The 22,798-nt window shown below is 41.6% G+C and overlaps 1 protein-coding gene across 2 annotated transcripts in view; it reads right to left on the minus strand.

The window, feature by feature from the left end:
* Positions 1-15,110, minus strand: part of DPY19L4 (dpy-19 like 4) — a 67,090-nt gene extending 51,980 nt beyond the window's left edge. Inside the window, exons 1-2 of one of the 2 annotated variants that reach the window (XM_035125569.2) lie at positions 15,024-15,110; positions 11,721-11,845 (exon numbers count right to left, since the gene is read on the minus strand). In XM_035125569.2, the coding sequence (XP_034981460.1) occupies positions 11,721-11,844 (124 nt within the window). In that variant the 5' untranslated portion in view covers position 11,845; positions 15,024-15,110. Of the gene's footprint in view, positions 1-11,720; positions 11,860-15,023 lie in introns of those variants that run through there. The other variant, XM_035125575.2, reaches the window with a different exon arrangement.
* Positions 15,111-22,798: the final 7,688 nt, after the last annotated feature.

The raw sequence follows: 22,798 nt of genomic DNA on the forward strand, positions 1-22,798 counted from the left end.
ACAGGCTGAACATCACTTTGTTTGCATTCCAAGATGGTTTGGGGTTCAAAATAGAACTTGGGTTAATGTGCCTAGCAGACAGTTGTACACTAGCAGGTCATCACACCACTAATCAGCACTGCACCTTGCAAAAAGCAATTCCATGAGCACCAAACCTGACACTTTGCTTTGTTTTGCTTCATGTGGTGATGACTGAACATATATTGTGTATTTCCTAGAAAATCAACCCCATGATCCTCCTGGTGTTGTAAAAGGATGGCAAATAATAAGGAGTGCCCTCTCTCATCATTAGTATTCTTTGGCCTCTGTGCAATAACATTATTTAAGATATCTTTCCCAGTAATGTTTAGTCCTTTTACAACTTTCAACAATCCTTTTATTGAAGCATCTATACACAATAAATCTGTTTAAGTGTTTATTGTTCCATTTTGTGTTATATAAGAGCTCTGATTTATCTCATATTCTTGAATGGTGACAGCACCCTTGATACTGTAATATATTGCTTCCATTTGCAGTACAGTACTTATCTGTTTTGATAAAGGTCACTTTTTCAGTTTCCTTTCTTTCTATTTTGAAAAGTAAGAATCTGTTTAAAGTCAGTAGCAGAAAGCTTTGGGCCTGGAGTTTTTGAAAAGAAACAAACAAGCCCATCCTGCATAAAACAGGCATAACAGAAGTACTCTCTTAATCCTCTCCCCAAAAGAAGCATACTGTAGTAACATCTACCATATTTACTTGAATAATGCAATTAAATGCAGTTAAAAGTCACACAGCATCTAGCACAGTGCATCACAATGTATGCTACAACATTCTATGCTACATAGCAAAGTCATTAATGGGTCCACCAATTCTCCCAGCAAATTTCAAGTTGTCGTAGGGGAGGGGGATGTTTCATGACTTCTTCTGTAACCAAAGACAACACACAGGCAGTTTGGTACAAGTCCAGCGAACACAGAAGAGAAAAATTAGACATAACTGTTATGTTTGTTTGTTTTGCCTGACCTTGTAAGAGTTAACAAGACCAAAGATACCATGGTAACAAGCCATTCCAGGATGTTTAGGGCCTAAGTTTCTTAGAATCGGAATGCCACTCTTTTCACAATAGCACTGGAGTGAGGGAGGGTGGCTAACGGAAATGAGTCCTTTGGAAGGAAGAACAAGGTGAATATAGAAGGAAATCTGTCATCCTCATGCCAGCTACATGAAAAACATCTACATCTGGCACTGTTCCCACTTTTCACTTAGAATGTCATGCTCCCCATGAAGAAGTGCTACCATTTTGCGATGTGTCATTGCATAATGCAATAAGGTCCCTTATTTGTTATGATAGGATTCCATTAACGCCTTTTAGTGTGTCAGTGAAGCTGACACTTCACTCCGTTTTATTAAAGCAGTGTAATTATTGTAATGCCCAATCCTGTCTCAGTAGGTGAGGTTCTCTCGTCAATGCAATTAAAAGTGCATCTCTCCCTAGTTCGGAGTTTGGCTAGCTCTGGTCCTGGTGTGACACCGTCAGGAGGATCTGGCTGACTGGTAGTGGAAACCGGATGATGGACTAGAGAGGGCCTTGGTCTGGTCAAGCAAGGCGATTCTTAGGTTCTTATGTGCCCATACTGTTGAGAATCTATGGTGGCACAGTGGCGCCAGGGCTTGAACTGGGAACTCTGCATCTGTGTGCAGCAGCCCTGATCAGTGAACCACTGGACTGTATGATGCAATGTCTGCCTAGGCCTTGCACTAATCCTGCCCACCCAGGCTGGATTCACCTAGACAGGAGGGACTATCACAGACCACTCTTGTTCCAGGTAAGCCTTTGTGTTCCTGTCTCCTTAGGGCCCAGCTTCCAGCTTAGTTCTTGATCCTGCCTCCTGGTTTGTCATTCAGTCCAGACTCCGGACTACTGGTTTGGGCCCCAAACTCCTCAAGATGAGGCAAAAAATGCAGGCAGCTTTGCTGATCTAAATTTATCTGTTGCTCACACCACACATCAGCCCTGCCCTGCCTTTGGTGGGGTGAGGAACCATTTTGGCTCTGCAGGCCAAATTTGACATGTGGGTGGGACCTCCCACCTGTCAATCAAGTGACATCACAAATGACATCATACTTTGAAATCCCAAAGTCTCTACTTATTTATTATTGGCATTCGTATCCTACCTTCCCTCCAATAAGCTCAAGGTTCTCCTCCTTCTCATTTAATACTCACAGCAACTTTGTAAAGTACCGGTAGGTCGTTCTGAGAGGCAGTGACTGGCCCAAGGTCACCCAGTGAGCTGAGTGGAGATTTGAACCCTGGTCTCCCAGGTCCTAGCCCAACACTTTAACCACTACGCCATACCAGATCTCTGCTTCTCTTTGTCTCACACCCAATCTCTGTGAATCTAACATTAGCTTCAAGGAAGAGGGGAGAGCGAGGGGTTCAGGAGGAAAGGGTTAAGCACTTTCTCTCAAGAGTGCCCCTTCGATGATCTTCAATTAATAGAGAAAAATGCTTTGGGCATCACAGATCTCCCCCCTCACATCTAGTTTAGGCTGTGCTGCACAGTCATAAAACAGTTTTCACAGGACCAGCCACCAGCCAAGGGTAGAATTAATATTAAAAGATCTGAAATAGTCACATTCTCTGGCTCGTTAAACAAATAACAGAGCAGGCCTGAACAAGTGGCTTCTGAACTGTGCATCCTGAGTTCATTGAGCACAAAACCCTCAGGAGCTTCTGTGTCATATAGTTTTATGGCAACTATGCTGCAGTTTGGCCTTGATTCCAGGAATGAAACTGTGATTCTGCGTTAATGAGCTACAAAGGTGTCCCATCCTTCTCATTAGTAATGTTGGGGTTAAGTCCATGTCCCAGGGGCTGTTTACTGTATTCTTCAAATTTTTATTAAATGTCAGGGTTAATCCTGTTGGTTGAACTTTTGGAGCATAAGGGCAACCTTTCCCTAGTGCAACCATCAGCAGTTGCGCACTGCACTTCTGCATCATGCTTCCAACACTGGGCAATTACCAGATCAGCATATAACAGTATTTGTTATAATGAACGGCATATTCCAGTGCCTGAGCCTTCATAATTTGCATTTTGGAAAGTCAGTGTGGTGTAGTGGTTAGTGTCAGACTACAGCCTGGGGGACCAGAGTTCAAATCCTCACTCAGTCACAAAATTATCTTGGTGACCTTGAGCTACTCAGCCTAACCTGCCTCATAGGGTTGTTGTGAGAATAAAACTGGGAAGAGGAAACTATGTCTGCCAATTTGAGCTTTTTGATGAAAAGATGGGATAAAAATCTGGTAAATAAATAAACAAGTATTATTTATAGGTAGGTAGCCATGTTGGTCTGCCGTAGTCGAAACAAAATAAAAAAAATTCCTTTCAGTAGCACCTTAGAGAACAACTAAGTTTGTACTTTGTGTATGTGGCAGCAATGAACCAATCTATGCAAGAAAGACAGCCACCCAATCTTAAACAACTCCTCACCCACAAAAATACAACCACCAGACTTAACATGGACACTGGTACCAGAGCCTGCAATAAACCCAGATGCCAACTTTGCTGCCACATACACCCGGATAACACCATTACTGGCCCCAACAACATCAAACATACCATCTCAGGACTATTTAATTGCTCATCTTCTAACATTGTGTATGCCATCAAATGCCAACAGTGCCCTTCAGCTCTCTATATTGGACAATACAGGCCAAACCCTATGCCAAAGGATAAATGGACATAAATCTGACATCAGGAATCACAAGACAGAGAAACCAGTAGGAGAACACTTCAATCTCCCAGGACATTCTATACAAGATCTCAAAGTAGCTGTCTTATTACAAAACAATTTCAGAAATAGACTGGAAAGAGAAGTTGCTGAATTGCAACTTATTACCAAACTTAAAACCATTGAGACCTGGTCTGAATAGAGACATTGGATTCTTATCTCATTATACATGATTCAGCTATTTTTAGCCATCTCACACCTTGCTTTTTCCTGCAAGACCAATTGCAGTCGTTAACAGGTTTACCACAGCTATCAGCCAATCACCCATTCCCACCACCCTTCTGAATAATACCGCTCCCCACGCTCTCACTATATAGAAGGGTCTGGTGACTTCTGTTTCAGTGTATCTGAAGAAGTGTGCATGCACACGAAAGCTCATGCCAATGACAAACTTAGCTGGTCTCTAAGGTGCTACAGGAAAGTTTATTATTGCAGGATATGGCTTGAGCTGGGTGGGTGGGTGTTATTGTGACCAATTTTCCTCAGTAGCTAAGGAAACTGGTCCTGGTATAACCTAGCGGCTAATCATGTGAGCAAATGTGCAAATTTAGAAGTAAATACTATAATTTGAATAGAAATATATCTCACCAAAGTGGGGAAGCCAGAGCAGGTGGACCTGTGCTAACTCAGTTGGTGGGCACCTGCTAGGCACCTGATCCTTATTAATTTTTATTCTTATGATGAACTTTGACTGGGCACTCTTTGAAATAAAGGGTGCCTTCAAACAGAGGACTGTTTTGGTAAAGTAGAGCACATGGCAACACATTTAAGCACCTGTAGCCTGACATGTTTTCTAATTCAAAACAGACCAGTTGATAACAAATTCACCCCAACACCCACACCCACACCAGTCCATCGCACCATGGAATTCAATGGTGCCACATATACTTCTGGAAGTGGCAGACATATTGCAGTCTTTCATTTGCTGGAAGTATTTGGGAATTAAGAAGTCAATATCATAATTACAGGACATTCCTTTGAAAACATTACCTATAAATTTTGACCCAACATTAAATAAACCGGGGGGGGGGGACATTTGAAAGAAAGAGTGATTGGGTGGGGGACATAGCTGCCAAGTTTTCCCTTATCTCACGAGGAAGCCTATTGAGCATAAGGGGAAATCCCTTAAAAAAGGGGATAACTTGGCAGCTATGGTGGGGGATGAACCCAAGGCTTAAAATCTAAAAGATCTAGAAACCTATTTGGTATGTTTAAAATATTGCAATTCTACAGTTCAGCCATAACTCTAATTAGCGCTAGGATATATTTAGAAATGTCTTGAGAAAACTCTTGTGATCTCTGGAAGCAGGATAAAGTGTGAACCAGTCTTCATTCAAGACTGTGCCTTCTCCCTACCACAAACAATATCAGTTAAAGAGAACCATTTAAAGAGTTGTGCAGCACATTTTTATCCTGCTGGGTCCTAAGGCTGCAGTCTTGCACCCACTTAACCTTGGAGGAAGACCCATTCAACTCAGTTGCACTTATTTCTTAGACATTTATAGGACTGTGCTGCTAATCATTCTATGAACTTTATATATAAACACGAAAGTGTAACCATCTCTGGAATGGAACTCGGCATCCAGCTGGCATATCCTGGTAGTTCACACAAATAAGGGAAGGAGATATTTTTGGCCAAGGACATCAGGACAAGCCCCTCTTATTACAGAAAGCGCATTACAGTGGTACCTTGGTTTACGAACTTAATCCGTTCCGGAAGTCCGTTCTTAAACCAAAGCATTCTTAAACCAAAGCGTGTTTTCCCAAAGCATTTACAAATAGAACACACTCAACAGGAAGCGAAACACGTTCTTATTCCAAGACAAAGTTCACAAACCAAAACACCTACTTCTGGGTTTGCATATTTCTTAATCAAAGTTGTTCATAAACTAAGCTGTTCTTAAACCAAGGTGCCACTGTACAGGTTTTTATTGTACAGGTTTTCCCCCAACCGGAAACCCAACCCTGAAAAAATAACTTTAGCTTTTGACATTTACATATTTAAAAACTTGCCTATACAGCTTCAAATAAAATTCCTAAAGTCATGTATGTGCAATTTTAAAGATAGCAAAGTCACAAAAGCCATTTTAAAATATTAGCTAAAAATACCCAAAATTTGCTTTACTTTTTTCTCCTTTTCTCATATTTCTTTTCTTTTAAAAAAATAATAATACGTATTTTATTGATTTTCCTTTTCTCCGATTTCTGTATGTATAGATTTACAAATTTAAATGTGTTTTAAAAACAGAAAAGAGAATAGTAAACACCCACACCCATCAAAATGGAAATCCATTATGCTGATTCCTTCATCAAATGGGCATTGAGTTTTATCCAATGCTAGTCCCTACTCACAGTAGACCCATTAATGAACATGAGCCTACTCTGAGTAAAACGTACTGGCATACAACCCAAAAGCTTTAGAATGCCGCCTGTGGACTGAGTAATCTTGGCATCATAAGGACACCATGTTATTTCTGTTCCTGAAACCAGACTTGAATCTGGTTTTTACAGTAAGAATCTTTTGTAAGTGAAGAGCCCCTCGGGGCTATAAAGTGGAATTTCAGTATTCTAAATAAGGACATAAAATGGCTGTTACTCTTGAGTGTGCAACTCCCCCCCCCTCCAAAATTTTCAGTCTGCAGTGGTTTCACAACCAGGTGTAAGGTGCCTGGGAAACTATCAGCAGGGCCCTAACATTTCCTTATCTCTGCATTACTCTCAAGCAGCCGGAGTTATTAATCTGATAATTGCTGCTCCACAGTGCTGCCCATAGAATGAGTATAGAGGGGATCTACAGCTCATTACGCCAGTCAGACCAAGTGATCTGGAGAGCCAAAAGGGTTTAGGCAGGCTTTATAGCAGGGTAACCTGTGCCCTACTTTACAAAGGCATTATCCTCTATTTCAAGGTGTCCTCTATTTGAAGGGCTTTCTACTAAGTCCAATTTAGTATAAAGAACCATAAGAAAGGAAAGCAGGAGCCTTGAAATTGCCCAGCAAACGTTAGCACCTGTTAGATGGCAAACTGAGCAAGTACATGGCCATAGTCTTTGCCATTACAATGATATACAGTGGTACCTCGTGTTATGTACCATCCCCCTTACAAATGCTTCGGGTTACGCGCTCCGCTAACTGGGAAGTAGATGCCCCTTGTTGTGAACTTTGCCCCGGGATGCGAGCGGAAGTCGCGCCATTAGCAAAAGTACGCTTCATGTTACGTGCGGTTTCCGGTTATTAACGGAACTCCGGAACCAATTAAGTTCGTAACCAGAGTTACCACTGTACTGTAGAATCATAGCAATGGTTGCTACATTTTTGCATCTACATGAATAGATGCAAATGCAGTTTTTATGCAAATATGTGCCCCTTTTTGACCTCCTTTCCCCCTTTTTTAGCAACATCTGTTGGCTCAGGCCTGGTTCCTCATTCTGTGGAATTTGTCAAATGCAACAGTTGCTCTTGAGATTCCTACACCTTGCCTTGCCCTTTTTGGAACTTGACTTGAATTCAAGAACATAAAAAGTTCAGGCGAAAGGCCTATCTAGCATTCTGTTCTCACAGTGGTCAACCAGATGCCCAGGGGAAGCTCACAAGTGGAAGCTGAGTGCAAGAGCACGCTCCTCACCTGCAAATCTGTCTTTGGGTTCTCTGATCTTGGTTTGCTACTCTGGACCTTGACTTCAGGTTGACCTGAACTATATACTGTTGCACACCACCCCAATTTCCAAGCGGTGCAATATAACAGGCACTTAACCAGGGCTCATGTTTCCTTTGGAACGAGACACAACAGAGACTGTGGCGTCTTTTTATATATATGTCTTATTTACACATATATACAACCTGAGCCTACGATGGAGTTGCAGCCTTGGATTCAAACAGAAACCAAGCATTGTTCTCTCTTCAGCTTGCAGCTTTTTCTTCTAGCTTGTATCACTGCCCCAAACTCTCTGCTCTCAACCCTGACTTTCTCTTTCTAACTATCCGCAAGTTGAGGAAGCGGTCCCACCCATTTGCCATCTTGCACCCCCCACCCAGAGCCTCTTTTCCTTAATGGCCCATCGCCCAAGTGATCACCTCATCAGGAACCTATTCAGGCTTATATTTTAACACTTGCCAGATTCAGAGGTTAGAAGGGTCTCGGCATACAGCCTACCCCCCACCCAAATTCATAACAATACTCTTCTTTGACCCTTCCAATTAACCATGTGCAGGTCTGCCTGTCTGACTCTCCATGGTCCTGGCATCAGAGTAACACACATACCCCTGGAAGCATGTGGAGAAAAACAGCAAATACACTTCCCCTCTCCTCCAAACTGCCCCCTTGAGAAACAGTGTTGCCCTAATATCAGAAGCATTTGAGGTTTTGTTGCATATGTAAGGTAATTCCTCCCTCAACCTGTTTTGAAGGGCAGGCCAAGATATGCCTCAAGTGTCTTCAAAACTGCTTTGATTAGTACTCTTGAATGTTTGACATCACTACTGCTACTACCGGTACTTCCCTTTGCAAGGGAGGTTTCTCCCACTGTAAAAGTCACCCCACCCAACATTAGCTTATATAGGAGAGAACACTCTTCCAGTTGTGTAATCTGGGAAGCACACAAATATGTAATTGTGCTGAATGGATAACTAACCATTCATTAGGCTGAGCACATTGGTTCATTCATCAATATAAAGCATATAAAGGCTGACATGTAAATATAAATATGTATTTAAATGCGGAGAAATTCCTTTGCTGGATGGATCAAACAAAAGCCCAGTCCCTACTCCACTGTTTCCAACAGTGGTCAGCTGCATAACTTTTGGTGCTTATATGCAGGGGGCTGAGGTGATGTTCCTATTTGTTTCTAGCAACTTACACCTAGAGGTATCTTGTTTCTCTGTATATGGAGCATCCACTTAACTGCCATGCCTAACAGTTTCCTTTTTCATCAACCTCAGTCAGTTTAAAACCTGGGTTTCTGTGCATTCAAAACTGAATTAGAGTCACTCAAAAATGCACATAAATAGCACAGGAGAGGCTAACAGGCAGAAATATGGTTTCTATTTTGTTTCCTACATTTTAAACAGAATTGTGAGATGGCACTGAAAACATGAGGGGGTGGAGTGGGGATCTCGTAATGAGTTTCACATGCTATGGAGTCTGCACGGCTGGAATTTATTATGAAAAACTTATTTTTACTTTTTGGCTAGACGTCTGCTATGAATTCAAGGAAAAGGCTGTAAATAAATATTGCAAAGCCTACTGAAATGCTGCACTGAAAGGTATGAAAACATGTCAATACCAAGCAAACAAAAAGAAAGGCTAGTCCTTAAAGTTTCAGTGAAAGTTTATTTGTGTCTAATAAACTATGCTGGATTCCCCATAATGAATGCTCTTCATATGCTGTGCAGTGCCCTGAGATCTATGGACGAAGAGTGACATACAAATTTAATAAATAATAATATTAATATTGACAAAATCTGAATTTGTGGTCCCACTATCAAGCATGGAGTTTTAGGCTGTTGCCATAATAAATAATCTCTAATACTGGCTAGAAGTTTGAGAGAACAATGCCTCTTTCAAAGTGATCAAGTACTTCAGTGTATGGATGTTAAAAAAAAAGCTTGCCTATACAACACTACAAGTGCAGCAAATGCAGTAGATATGTCCCTTTTTGATCTACGTTCCACTTAAAATTGCTGGAAAAGCCTTCTTTCCCCCTATAGGTCAGATCGTTTCCAGCAAAAATAATAGGTAAGTGCTCATTAATTTCATGAATCCTTGACCCAGCAGCATTCAGTTGCTTGGAAGCTGCTTAGGATTCTGTGCACAGATGAGGCCAAATTCACACACACTCAAAAATCAGTGTCATTATCTTTCTCATTCATTTTATAGCCTTTACCAAGTTACCTTTATCTATATTTCCATCTCTCCCCACCCTAAACTGTCTGGTTTTTCATATTTCCTGGGTTAATCCATTATCTCTTTCATCAGTTCCATATAGCACCAAAAAAACTAGGAGGAGTCTTGGCCATGGAAGAATAAGAAAATACAAAATTATTGTATTAGACAATGATGTCACATAATTTTACTGGCTCCTGCCCATTTTGTGTGGTCAAAAACTTAGGCTGCAGTCCTAACCATGTCTACTCAGAGTAAGTCCTACTGAATTCACTAGAGCTTACTTCAGGGAAAGTGGGATAAGGATTGTAGCCTTAGTGGATCGTAGCTGCCCTTAAAGATAAAGGTAAAGGTACCCCTGACCATTAGGTCCGGTCGCGGACGACTCTGGGGTTGCGGTGCTCATCTTGCTCTATAGGCCGAGGGAGCCGGCATTTGTCCACAGACAGCATCCGGGTCATGTGACCAGCATGACTAAGCTGCTTCTGGCGAACCAGAGCAGTGCACGGAAACGCCATTTACCGTTTGCCTTCCCACCGGAGCGGTACCTACCAGTATTTATCTACTTGCACTTTGACATGCTTTCAAACTGCTAGGTGGGCAGGAGCTGGGACCAAACAACGGGACCTCACCCCGTTGTGGGGATTACGAACCGCCGACCTTCTGATCGGAAAGCCCTAGGCTCTGTGGTTTAGACCACAGTGCCACCCGTGTCCCTTAGCTGCCCTTAGAGCTGTGCAGATAAAAATACTTGCGGGCCACTCAGCATTACTAGTTAAATATCTGTTTCTTCCATGCAATGGGGAAATTTCACATGATATTATGTTGGCAAAGCACTCATCTGTATCTATGTATATCTATGAAATCTACCTATAGGAAAGAGCATGGTTTATGGGTCAGTGATGTGGGTCACAGAATATGGCTAAGCTTGGGTCTCCTTTCATGTTAATTAATTCAGTATTGTGCATAAGTAGAAGATAGGAGTAAACTTGGGGCCACATAACCAGATGTTTACAAACTGTTTGCAATCCTGAGTAATACTCAGAGCCAACATGTTACATTTCCTCGTCTGTGATATAACAAGCCTTCTGACTTAATTCTGTTTACATCTAGATCTATTGTCAGTTGTGTTTATCATCCAACATAACAACCTTGGCGGAGCTGACTCATTGTTTCTGCTTGGTGGCGTAATAGTTGTCTGTACTGTTTTTCCAACACATTGTGCTCCAAATAAAGCAATCTGTACTGCACTGCTTTGGTTTGAGGTCATTGCTTTTTTAGTTTATTTTCATTCATTAAAAAAATAATCAGTCACTTAATAACAAAACAGAGTGGGACACTTACATGAAACTAGGAGAAACTGATTTCTCAAATAAATATCTCTTTCTCCCTCCTCTTAAGTTTATTTATAGATCAAGCTGCCCTTACATTTGATACCGAACACAAGACATTCCAGTTCCTTTAGCTGTGTTAAATCACTCAATCAGGGTATTAGTGAATGGACAGGAAGTTATAAAATGTGAGGATTTTTTGAGATGTTATAAAATGTACTCCAAATCTGGCCCAGCATGGGAATATCTAGGACAATTAATATATAATATCTGAATTCTGAACAGGATTGGAGAGCAAGGGAGATGATTTATTTTGATTTTTAAGGAAGCAGAAATCAAGTCTGGCTGCAAGCCATATCATTTAACCTAGAAGTTTCCCCACCCCCACCCATTAAAGATACATATTGGTAGGCAGTCCATAGTAAAAGAAAGGCATATTGCACATGCTCAGAGGCATCCCTTTTCTTCTTCACAGTAAATTGGAACCACTTGCTGAACCTTCACCCCGATATGTTTATCCAAGTTTTGACCATTTAATTAGTAAGTTTCTATGGGCCTTGGACTGCAGGATCAATGTTTTCCCCATTGCTTCATAGAAGCAAGCTATGCGGTGCTCTGTGGTATTAGAGCTGTGACATCAAACAAGGGAGCAGAGCCAATTGCTCAAAGTACCAGACTTACAAGGTTAACAAAGACCCTCTGTGCCCCCACAAAGGACCTGAAATAGCTGACCTACCTGTTTGTTGAGAGATAGTTTTCCCTTCCCTTTTTCTGTCCCATTTGCACACATACAGCAAGACTTCATAACTGCAAGAGTTTTGGTATGATGGATATCTACAGTCGTCTGATATTATTACCATTCTGAAAAAAAAGATACTGAGGGTTTTAAAAAATGCATTTCTTACAAATATGATAAAATCTCTAACATTGGGAGGATGTTTGGGAGAACCAGTGGCTGTTATCGCAGGAGTGGCAGCCAGAACGTGGGAGTAACTTCCCAATGTGTAAAAAGTGCCGTTGTTGTTTGCTCCCATAAGGAAGCCTGACATTTGCAAAGCCAATTGCTTTTCATAAATCAGGACAAGTTTTGCAACTTTTCCCCAGCTGTAACTTAACAATTGCCAATGGCAGGCAGTTCAGCTGCATACCTTTAGGGTGGGAAAGTAGACTTGGGGGGAAAAGATGCTTTTAAAAAACATAGTCTGCTTGTAATATGCTCATTTTAAACATGCTGTTGAACCACTTGCTTGAGCAACTGCTGACACTTATTCAAGCACATACCAGACCATAAATAATACCTGTAAGTTAACACTAGCTGCCTTTTAGGTACCTTGAGCCATATTTAAAGGTCTTATGTCCTCCTCTCCTGTTTTATTTATGTCTCTATGATCTAGGTGCCTAACATCAGATATGTAGGACTGAAAGCGTCGTCTCTGCCCTTTACTAGCTCTGTTCTGTGCTGTGCTGAGTTTTTCCTGTGAAGTTCTGACCACAGTGTAATACTCTTGAGTCCAACATGAGGATGTGAGCACAATATGAGTTTGATGAAGCTCAGGAACGAGTCTTTACCTGAAAACAGTCCTTGCCCCTTATGTTTTCCCAATAGTTGTATATTCCCTTGTCCCAGGCTGAGGCACATAACAGAAATCATTAGTTGCAGATGACACAGTCTCAAAATGTTTGTTACTGAACTGGATATTTTCAGGAAGTAAAGAGAATTTCCTTAAAAATATGTTCCTAGGAGTCCTTCAATCCAACTTCCTCGGGAATGTAGCTGCAGTAAACAAGAAAGACCAGATGCTTCCTCAAATCCTCCAAACATCAAGGGGGGGGTAATATATGCAATCCCTTCCCAAATTGCATAATCACTGGAACTTGCTGGCTTTTCACACTTAAGATTAGGTAAAACTGCCATGTTCTGTTCACTTAAGAGCAAGAGAGAAAGGTGCTGGGGTCAAACCTGCCTTTATCTAGTAAAAAAGTCTACTCTGATAATATCCTGATCCCCAATGTATGGGGTTAACTTAACTACACAGTAGTTAGTAGCATAGGAGAGACACATCCTCAGTTTGCGTCCCATAATCTGGTTCAATCCTTTATTGTCACTGTGAAGTACGGAGGCAGGGGAGAGATGGGAAGGAAGAAGTTTAGAGATGTACCAGTGTGATGTACGGTATTATGAGATGAGTGATCACACCGAAAAAATGTTACATGTTACATAATTTAAGGTAAACCTTGATGAGCAGGAGCAATGGCATCACGGGATATGATGTAACAGCAACCATCAACGGTTAGAAGTCCAGTTCTCTCTAAGGTGAGTTATGTCATTGAATTATGCCATCCTGGGTGATGATACTCCTTGTCCCAGTTGGCGAAGGAAAAGCGCGAGACACAAGGCAATACAGACATATTCTTCTAGATTTCTGGGCAGCAAGTATGCAGGTTTTAATTAATCTATTGCAGCCTTCCACAACTTAGTGCCTTCTCAGCATGGTCAACAGTCAGCGGTGTTGGGAGTTAATAGTCCAAAACATCTGGAGGGCACCAGGTGTGTGGAATGCCTGGCGGCCTTAAGTCGTGGCAACTGTACCAGAGGTCTATATGTTCCAGGATCCATGTGAGCACAAATTCATATATATATATATAAAATAAATTTTATTTATATATATTCTAAAAAATATAAGCATACATCAAAAATCAATTAAAGATCCAAATATCGAGATTGCTTTGGATCTCCTGACTTCCCCCCATCCCTTCCATGGGTCCTAATGATAATATTTATAACTGCATATCAACACTTGTCCAAATTTTTGTCCTTCCACATCAGGCATAGGCAACCTTGGCTCTCCAGATGTTTTGGAACTACAACTCCCGTGATCCCTAGCTAACAGGGCTAGTGGTCAGGGATCATGGGAGTTGTAGTTCCAAAACATCTGGAGAGCCAAGGTTGCCTATGCCTGTTCCACATTATCCATACTTTCCGTTACTTTACAAGTGTGGTTAAAATCCTGCTAATGTTTTAACCTGCCTACAATGGTCTTGTAAGTAGATTGTGAACTTTTCCCATTCTTTTTAAAGTTTTTGTCCTCTTGATTTCTGAGCTTCCCAGTTAATTTTGCCATTTCAGCATAGTCCATCAACTTGGTTTGCCATTCTTCTCTGGTCCGGGTTATTTCTTCTTTCCATCTCTGGGCTAATAGCATCCGTGTGGCTGCTATCAAATGTGAGCACAAATTCTTTTATGGATCTCTCCATAGGCAGCCCTGAGCTTGGTAATATGTATTCCACAATTCCTCAGTCATGCCACTGCATAGGCATAGAATCTGGTTTTGAGCACACAATCCATTATTCTAAGGCTGTGTACACATTTATAGCACAAAAATTTCATTTTTTTTTCTCAGTCCAGAATAATCCGTGCTTGTCCTCAGCATACTGCTGTCAAGTTAGATTGAGTCTAGATCTTGCCTTCTACAAAAGGACTCAAATATTCCGGTCTATGTCCAGTTCTCTAGTGCCTACTTTCTCCAGACTGGCTGTATAAGCCATCCTTCGCCAGGAGACCTTTTGCTAGAAGCAACAGCAGCTTTAAATGCATGTGTAAAAGTATGAGGAAGTGGAAAAATCAAACACAGGGATTCTGTGGAATAAGTAGCCTACTGATGGTGAGAGAGAGAGGAAAAAAAACCATCAAGGATGCCTGTCAACTTGGCAGGCAATCATAATATGATCCATTCAAACCCAGATCGTTTTACAGTAAGCAGAGAAATGTGATGGGCAGAAGGCAGTTCCTCTCCTGGTGACATAATAAGAGATGAATGTGTGCTGGCCTGGTTCTGCATACTGTATATGTCCTTGCTAAATTAAGCAGCATAAATAACTGCAAGGGCATTAATACTTTTTTGGGGAACAACTATAAACATGCTCTGGTGGCTTCAAAAGAAGAAACTAGATCTGAATGCTTGGCATTGTAGAATTTGTGAAGGATCAATGGGAGGAATCAAAGCCTCACAGGAACTTCTTCTTTTTTTAACCTACTTACCGGTAGTTTTGAACTTCATCTGTAATTCGTTTCTAGAAACAGTGAATGGTGCACAGAACATCCAGGCATCAACCGAAAACTGTTTTTCATGCACACAGCTGTATAAGGAAACATTTTACCAATCCTATGGAGAGATGATGACAGAGCACACAGCTTGAAGCAATGTTTGTTTGTTTTTAATTTGTGTTTTGTTGATTTTCAGTTACAAATGAATTTGATATCCGGTACAGCGTATATTTAAGCTGCCTTGAACACTATATAGTGGGCAGCAGGGGTATAAATCAAATAAATAAATAAATAAATAAATAAATAAATAAATAAATAAATAAATAAATAAAAACCTTAGCAGCTCATTCTTGACATAGGAAAAAAGCATGGCATGCAGCACAGAGGAAAAAATACTAATATCCATTTTAAAAAAATAAAAAACCCTTTCAATAATAAAATAGGTTAATGAGCCATGTGCTGCTTAAGAAAGAAATGGCATCAACTTGATCCATAGCCTGTTAGTGGAATGTGTTTCCAAGGAAAACACACCTGGCACTACTGCCAGCTTTTAGGTGCCAGCCTAAGACATTTTTATTAATCCAGTCCTTTGGTAGTAAAGCTACCCTCTACTGTGGTGCTAATCTTTTAAGTGGGTGGAGTAAGACTAGTCCTTCTTTGTGTGTTTTTGGATGAGCATTTTAATTTAAATAGACATATATTTCATGGTAGTGCTGTTCAAGGGCACCCTCAAGGCCCCTGATCCGCCTATTGACTGTTCTTTACCTTTAAACTGGGCAGTGACTTAGAGAGCCCTTCAGACAGAGGCCTGTAAAGTAGGACACACAGTCACCCTAGTTGGCAGAGACAGAACAAGATGAGGGAGGACCATCAATACACACACTCCCTCCAACACACAATCTAGACCTGATGACTGAATATGGCAAGATTGATGCTTGCAGATGAGGAAGTGGCTGGCTGGTTCCAATGGATATGTTAAATCCAGCATCCTTTGCTACTGAAAGGGCATGGAACTGGCAATGATTTCATGCTCTATATCTAAACTGGAGCTGCCTGGCACACAATCCCCAGGATTATTCCCTCTTTATGCCTGGAACTGAGCCCTCCAACAGAGGAACTCCTAATAGGGTGATTGGGGTAATAATAACAACATGTGTGGGTGCATTTTGGTGTTCCATTGACAGTTAAAAATTTCCCTTCTTTCTGGCATGCCAGCAGGTTTATCTAGCAATTTGTCTGAACAAAAACTGTGGGTAAGGGACAAGGGTGTGATAAGTGCATACAATCTCCACCCTGGCATCCTTGTGCCTGTTTTCCCACCATTTCAGTCCACAATTTTCCTTGTGTTGAGTGGGGGAAGCTTTGCAGGGAACTTTTACTCACCACATTTACTTCAATTTGAGCAGAATGCATTGTGCAATTAGGAAGGGACTCCCTGCTTTATCAGGGTCCCCAGTCACACAGAGGGGTCACACACATGCTCAAGTGACCTTGAGTAAAAGTTGCAGGCCTTCCACACTCAACATAGGGAAGGCGGTGAGATTAGAGAGTGGGACTATATGCAGGGGGTACATTGGGGGCAAGGGTGCCAACTTGGAATGAAATAGGGGGGCAGGTTAAGCTCTGTCGTGCAGATGTGGTAGACACAAACCATTTGAATGGCAATGCTCACCAAATTTGGGGGGTGGCCTCCTCAAATATTTTATGGGGTGGACCTCAGCCCCTAAGAGTTGACTCCTATGATTGGAATGATTGTGGGCAGTGCTTCTGTCCACAATGCACTTCCCCATCCACAGATGCACATTCGTGTTTTGGGGGCATCAGAAGCAGGAGACTCCTTGGCTTCTTCAGCAGCCTGCCTCTCATGGCCCCACTCCTCCCCAGCCCGTTTCTGCCTCAGTCTGAACTGTGATCTGCCACAGCATCTTCCTGTTCACTTAACCCTGTTACCTTCTCCTCCCAATCTCCTCCCTCTAACCAATCCGCATTGTCCCACCACCACCAATCCCCTGGCTCTGAGCTTTCTTCTCCTGGGAGTTCCCAAAGGGCTTCCACAGCTGGTGCCTCCCACCACTCCTTGGCATCCAACCAGTTCATGATGATGCCCTGGAGCAATAATGGCAGATGACCCTCAGTGCTGATGCTTCTGCTGCATGCCACCAGTAATAAACCTGCCTTGGAGGGGGGAAGCTGATGTTCCCCTCCCACCTCGGGCTGGCCTTGGCTTACCCTTGAGATATGACCACCACCACTGAGTATCACTTAAACCATGAGTAGGCAAACTGAGGCCCAGGGGCTGGATCTGGCCCAATCGCCTTCTAAATCCGGCCCGCGGACGGTCCGGGAATCAGCGTGTTTTAACATGAGTAGAATGTGCCCTTTTATTTAAAATGCATCTCTGGCTTATTTGTGGGGCATAGGAATTCGTTCATTCCCCCCTAGATAGATAGATAGATAGATAGATAGATAGATAGATAGATAGATAGATAGTCCGGCACCCCACAAGGTCTGAGGGACAGTGGACCAGCCCCCTGCTGAAAAAGTTTGCTGACCCCTGACTTAAACCACTTGCAATATATTCTGCCACAAGGCTTGGTGGATGGTCTCCCTTGCTAAAAGCTATTAGCAGAGGGGAAAGTTCTTTTGAATGCTGTGAGAGATCGGATCTGACTGGCATACTGTGGGTGGCAAGTCAAATTAACGGTATTCGGCTAGTCATCAAACATTACTTTTTAAGACTATTAAATATCTACGCAATTACACAGAGAATCTAAAGGATAAAATTACTCACATCAGACTACATAATGCAATGACTCTGAAATGCTACAGAGGAAACCTATGTTATTTATGCACGGCTATGAATATGATTCACTGATTTTGCTGAATATGTATGAGGTGGCTGCTATTTTTTACCATCCCTTCTTTTGTGCAATTATATAAGAGTCTCCCAGAAGACAGTCTTTCATTATGGCTGCCTCCTTTGTTGCCTTTGGAATGGGTAAGCGGCAGTTTCATACAGTAATACTGTATATTCCTGCGTATAAGACTACTTTTTAACCCAGGAAAATCTTCTCAAACGTCGGGGGTCGTCTTATATGCCGGGTCGTATTTCTTATACAACGAGTATATCCCAAACTCTATATTTTAACTGGAAAAGTTGGGTGTCGTCTTATACATCCAGTCGTCTTATACGCCGGAATATATGGTATATTGTTTGGGCACAAACAGTAGTTTGATGCTTTATTCAGTTCCCCAGTCGTAAGATACAGACATCCTTCTTAAACGTCAGGAGGGAGAGAGGTGGGTCACTAGCAAAAATTTAGTAAAACTTGATGCAGATTGAGGTACCCAGAGTGAATTGGGGGGGGGGGAGGAAATTAATTTTTTTTAAAAATATCAAGGTGTAGAGAAAGTAGATATAGGTAACAGTATAGGTAACTTGACAGAAGAAGAGCTTAGCTCTATCTAGTAGAACACTCTGCTTCCTACATTGGCTGATGAGATTTAAATGTCATTTACACAGCTACCTGATACTTTTTAACAGAATATGCCAAGGACAAAAGCCTGGGACTTTTTGCAGGAGCTACCAATGTGCTATGGCAAGAATGGGGAAGATGTGGCCCTTCAGATAATGTTGGACTCCCAACTCCCATCAGCCCATGGTCAATGGTCAGGAAAGATGGGAACTGTAGATCAACGACATCTGGAGAGTCAAAGGTCTTGAGAGCCACTAGTCTTAAAGGAGGAATTAGACAAATTCATGATCTATCAATTACTATTTACCATGATGGTGATATGTAGCCTCCATCTTCTCTGGCAGTACTATACACCAGTTGCTGGATATTTGTGGACAGCTCAAGAGGCATCTGGTTGACTATAAATAGAATGCTGGGCTCAGTGGAGATCTGATTTAGGTCCTCTTACAATCTGGATACCATGATTGGACCAATGCATATTCAAGATGTTTTCTTATTTTTCTATTGAAACAACTGTTTCTGGACATGCTCCACCCAGGTCTACCAATTACAATTACAATTTTCCTTTATTATTAAATTGTTGTTGTTGTTAATTAAATGTCTATACCACTCTTCATTAGAGAATCACAGGGCAGTTTACAACATAAAAACACAAAACACATAACATAGTACCAAACCAAAACAATACCCCCGCCACACACATTATAGAAAGCATAGCAAAATGTTGCTTTAACTTTACACCTGTATTTATCAACCTTTAGCCAATTGTTTATTATTTATTTAGTCTAGTTAGTTATTTAAAACTATTTTTGTATACAAATAACGTATGCAGTATTAACTTATGAGTATCTTCCTTTACTTTTTGACATGTATAATTCACCATTGAATTATCAAAACATAAATGGTGGGAATAAATGCAGGGGGCCATTAGGGACAATATATCAGAGTCACTAGAGAACACTGGGCATGGGCCCTCCACCTGCAGAGAAAGAGGTTGAGAAAAGTGGGTGCATGGGGATTTAAGTTTAGTCCTGTAAAATAAGGTTGAACTTTAAAATAATGGCAAAAGAACTTTTTTTGAGAGAGAACAGGTTAGTATATGAAAAGCTGCAATGTCAATCTGTCCCCCTTTCATAGCTGCCAAGTTTTCCCTTTTCTCCGAGGAAGCCTATTCAGCATAAGGGAAAATCCCTTTTAAAAAGGGATAATTTGGCAGCTATGCCCCCTTTCATCATTCAAAAGAATACAGTAAATGCATCTAAGTATCTGTAAGAATTCAGTCTGATTATCTCCTGGGATGCAAAACAGTTCTCTCAGATACTGAGAGAAGCTAGAATGCCCAGTTGCAACATAAAGGAAACCTACCTGGTTCTGCCTCCAGGTGTTCCTTGCTCACTGGTATTTTGAAACTTTGCGTCTGCCTTGTTTGAGTGAAAATGCCTTATGGCAAATTGCTGAAGGAGCAGCCACTGAAGAATGTCAAACATCAGTCATTGCTTTGTGATTGCAGGTTTGTGCATAATCAAACTATCAACTGCATGCGGGTTCTTCTTGTGCTGATTGACCTCTTTCCATCTGAATTCCTCCCAGTAGCACAAAGGACCCTACACAGCAGAAAATGTAATCACCAACCTCTGTTTGTCTTGATTGTTTACATCAGAGAGTTTTTCTTCCCCACTTGGACCTCTGGGAGGAGAGTAACTGCAGCTGCCTTCAAGAACAAAGCAATCTTCTTTTTCATCTCCACCTAGATGGAATTAGAACACGATCAGTCAGCATCGGAAAGGTGACATGAGCAATTAATTTATTGTTTGTTACTTAACAGTAGCAACATGCTCAGAACGACAACAAATGCGTAGCATCTTTGAATTACAAGCCACTGACGTTTCATTTCTGAACTGTAACGTATGATTAGGAAGCTGGGAAGTTGCGTTCTACTGAGTCAGAACATAGTCCATCCAGCTCAATATCATCTACTGATAAACACACTCTAGGCCCTGGGTTTCAGGCAATTGTCTTTTCCATCTCTACATGGATATGGAGGGGTTAGGCCAGGGGTCAGCAAACTTTTTCAGCAGGGGTCCATTGTCCCTCAGACCTTGTGGGGGGCCGGACTATATTTTGAAGGGGGGGAAATGAACGAATTCCTATGCCCCACAAATAACCCAGAGATGCATTTTAAATAAAGGGACACATTCTATTCATGTAAAAACATGCTGATTCCCCGACTGTCCACGGGCCGGATTTAGAAGGCGATTGGGCCGCATCCGGCCCCCGGGCCTTAGTTTGGGAACCCCTGGGTTAGGCACTTTTTGCATGTAAAGCATGTGCTCTACCACTGAGATGTTTCCCCTCCCCCTAATACAACAAGACTTCAGGGATGCCCAATGTGATGCCCTTCAGCTGTGGTTGAAGTACAACTCCCATTTAGCCCAAGCCAGGAAGACTAATGATATAGGATAAAGGGAGTTATAATCCAACATCTGGGGGACATTTGACTAGGTGTGTGACTAGGGACACCCATCTAATTTTCTAGCCAGGATTGCTGGCCTCGTTCACATCTGGTCACACTTTCGTCCATTCATTCACATTTCTATCCTAGCATTTTCCCAAGGATCTCTCAGCACAGCATTCTTTTCCCCTGCTATATTCCCACAAGGTAGCTTAGGCTAAGGGACAGGGATTCTCAGTGAGATTCATGGCTGAGTAGGAGTCTGAACTTGAAATTTCACACTCCTGGTGTGACATGCTAACTCGCAGTGCTTTTTTTTCTGGGGGTAATCAAGGATGCACAGTACCGGCCCCTTTCTCCCCCAAATGTTAAAAGTGTGGCACCTACTGTAACAACTTCATGGTGAGTACCAGCACCTTATTTTCTTTTCTTTTTTAAAGCACTGTTAACTACTACCCACTAACTATTACCCACACCAGCAGTCCCAGGGCTAAATGGGGAGAGTATGGTTTAGTGAGTTAGAGTGATAGATTTTGATTAGGGAAGCCCAGGTTCAATTCCTTGTTCAGCTGTGAAATTCAGTGGGCGACCTGATCGTTATATGTCAGGGAAGCAGAATCGGTGGCCTTTCAGGCTAAAACTACCGGTACCCTCAACCTATGGACACGCTAGCTGAGGCTGATGGGAGCTACAGTCCAACAATAGCTGGAAGATGACAGGTTCCCCTGTATTCTCCTATATTCCATCTTCAGTTCCTTGGGGGAAAAGTGGAATAGAAACCAAAGTCCAGGGGTTAAACAAAATGCATATCAACCACTACAAACATCTGAGTCCCATCCCTGGGCTGTTAATTTATTTTTGAGTCTCACCAAGACTAGAGTTGCTGCCGTCTTTTTTTTAACAGAAGTTTGATACATTTAACAGCTAGATAACAGGCAAAAGTTCAAGAAGTGATGACTCCTCTCCCCCCCCCCCTTAACTACGTTTCTGGCTTGGGAAATGGCTACATCTGTTGAATTTCTGCCTGCCACAAAGCTGCAAGCTAGGGCTGTCTACTTTTTCTGGATAAGCCCTTGTGTTTGTATCATATATCTCAGATTAGATGCAGAAATGTAGCTGGTACAGTGTTTTTTTCCAAGGGGAATATTCTTCTTAGGAAGGCTTCAGCTATTGAATTTAATTGTTAAACACATATGAGCCCAGTTGCGGGAGAGGGGAGATGACAACCTTAGTGAAGTGATTGTACTTGCTGCTTTTATAAAATTAAAATTTTTAAAGTGTACATAAGAGAATGAAAGTCAACAATGCATGTCTTCTCCCCCACTCCCTGGGCTTCTGTTTACTCACAGAATGAATTAGGTGAATGTAATTTTTTATTAATTTATGCAAGTTTGTGTTTACAAAGTTTAAGAGCCAAGGTAACAGATACATTATTGTGCGGAATGAGTGCTTCAATGTACACAACTGTCTTGAAACACATGCAAAGCAAGTCTCTTTCATCTCTAAGCTTGTAACCTAAATACCACAAAAGCAACATACTGTGATTCATCATTATGAACTTGTTTATTGATTGCCGACTTTAAGGATTTATTATAATTCAGGTTGCTTAACAGATCATCAAGGAAAACATCTGAGAAGCACTAACTGGTTTTAAAAAGAAAAGAAAAGAAGAAGCACTAACTGATTTTTTATCTCAGCATGTGAAGGGGGGGAAACTGTAATGATAAAACATTAAAGAAAAGAGACATACATACCTGTAAGGGCCTGACCCAACAGAGAAAGGCTTAACACCATTTAGTATTAAAGTCCCACTGTGTGAATCTTAAGTGCCTACAGATGTC

Source organism: Zootoca vivipara, chromosome 8 (genome assembly GCF_963506605.1).
Source record: "Zootoca vivipara chromosome 8, rZooViv1.1, whole genome shotgun sequence".
Lineage (NCBI taxonomy): Eukaryota > Metazoa > Chordata > Lepidosauria > Squamata > Lacertidae > Zootoca > Zootoca vivipara.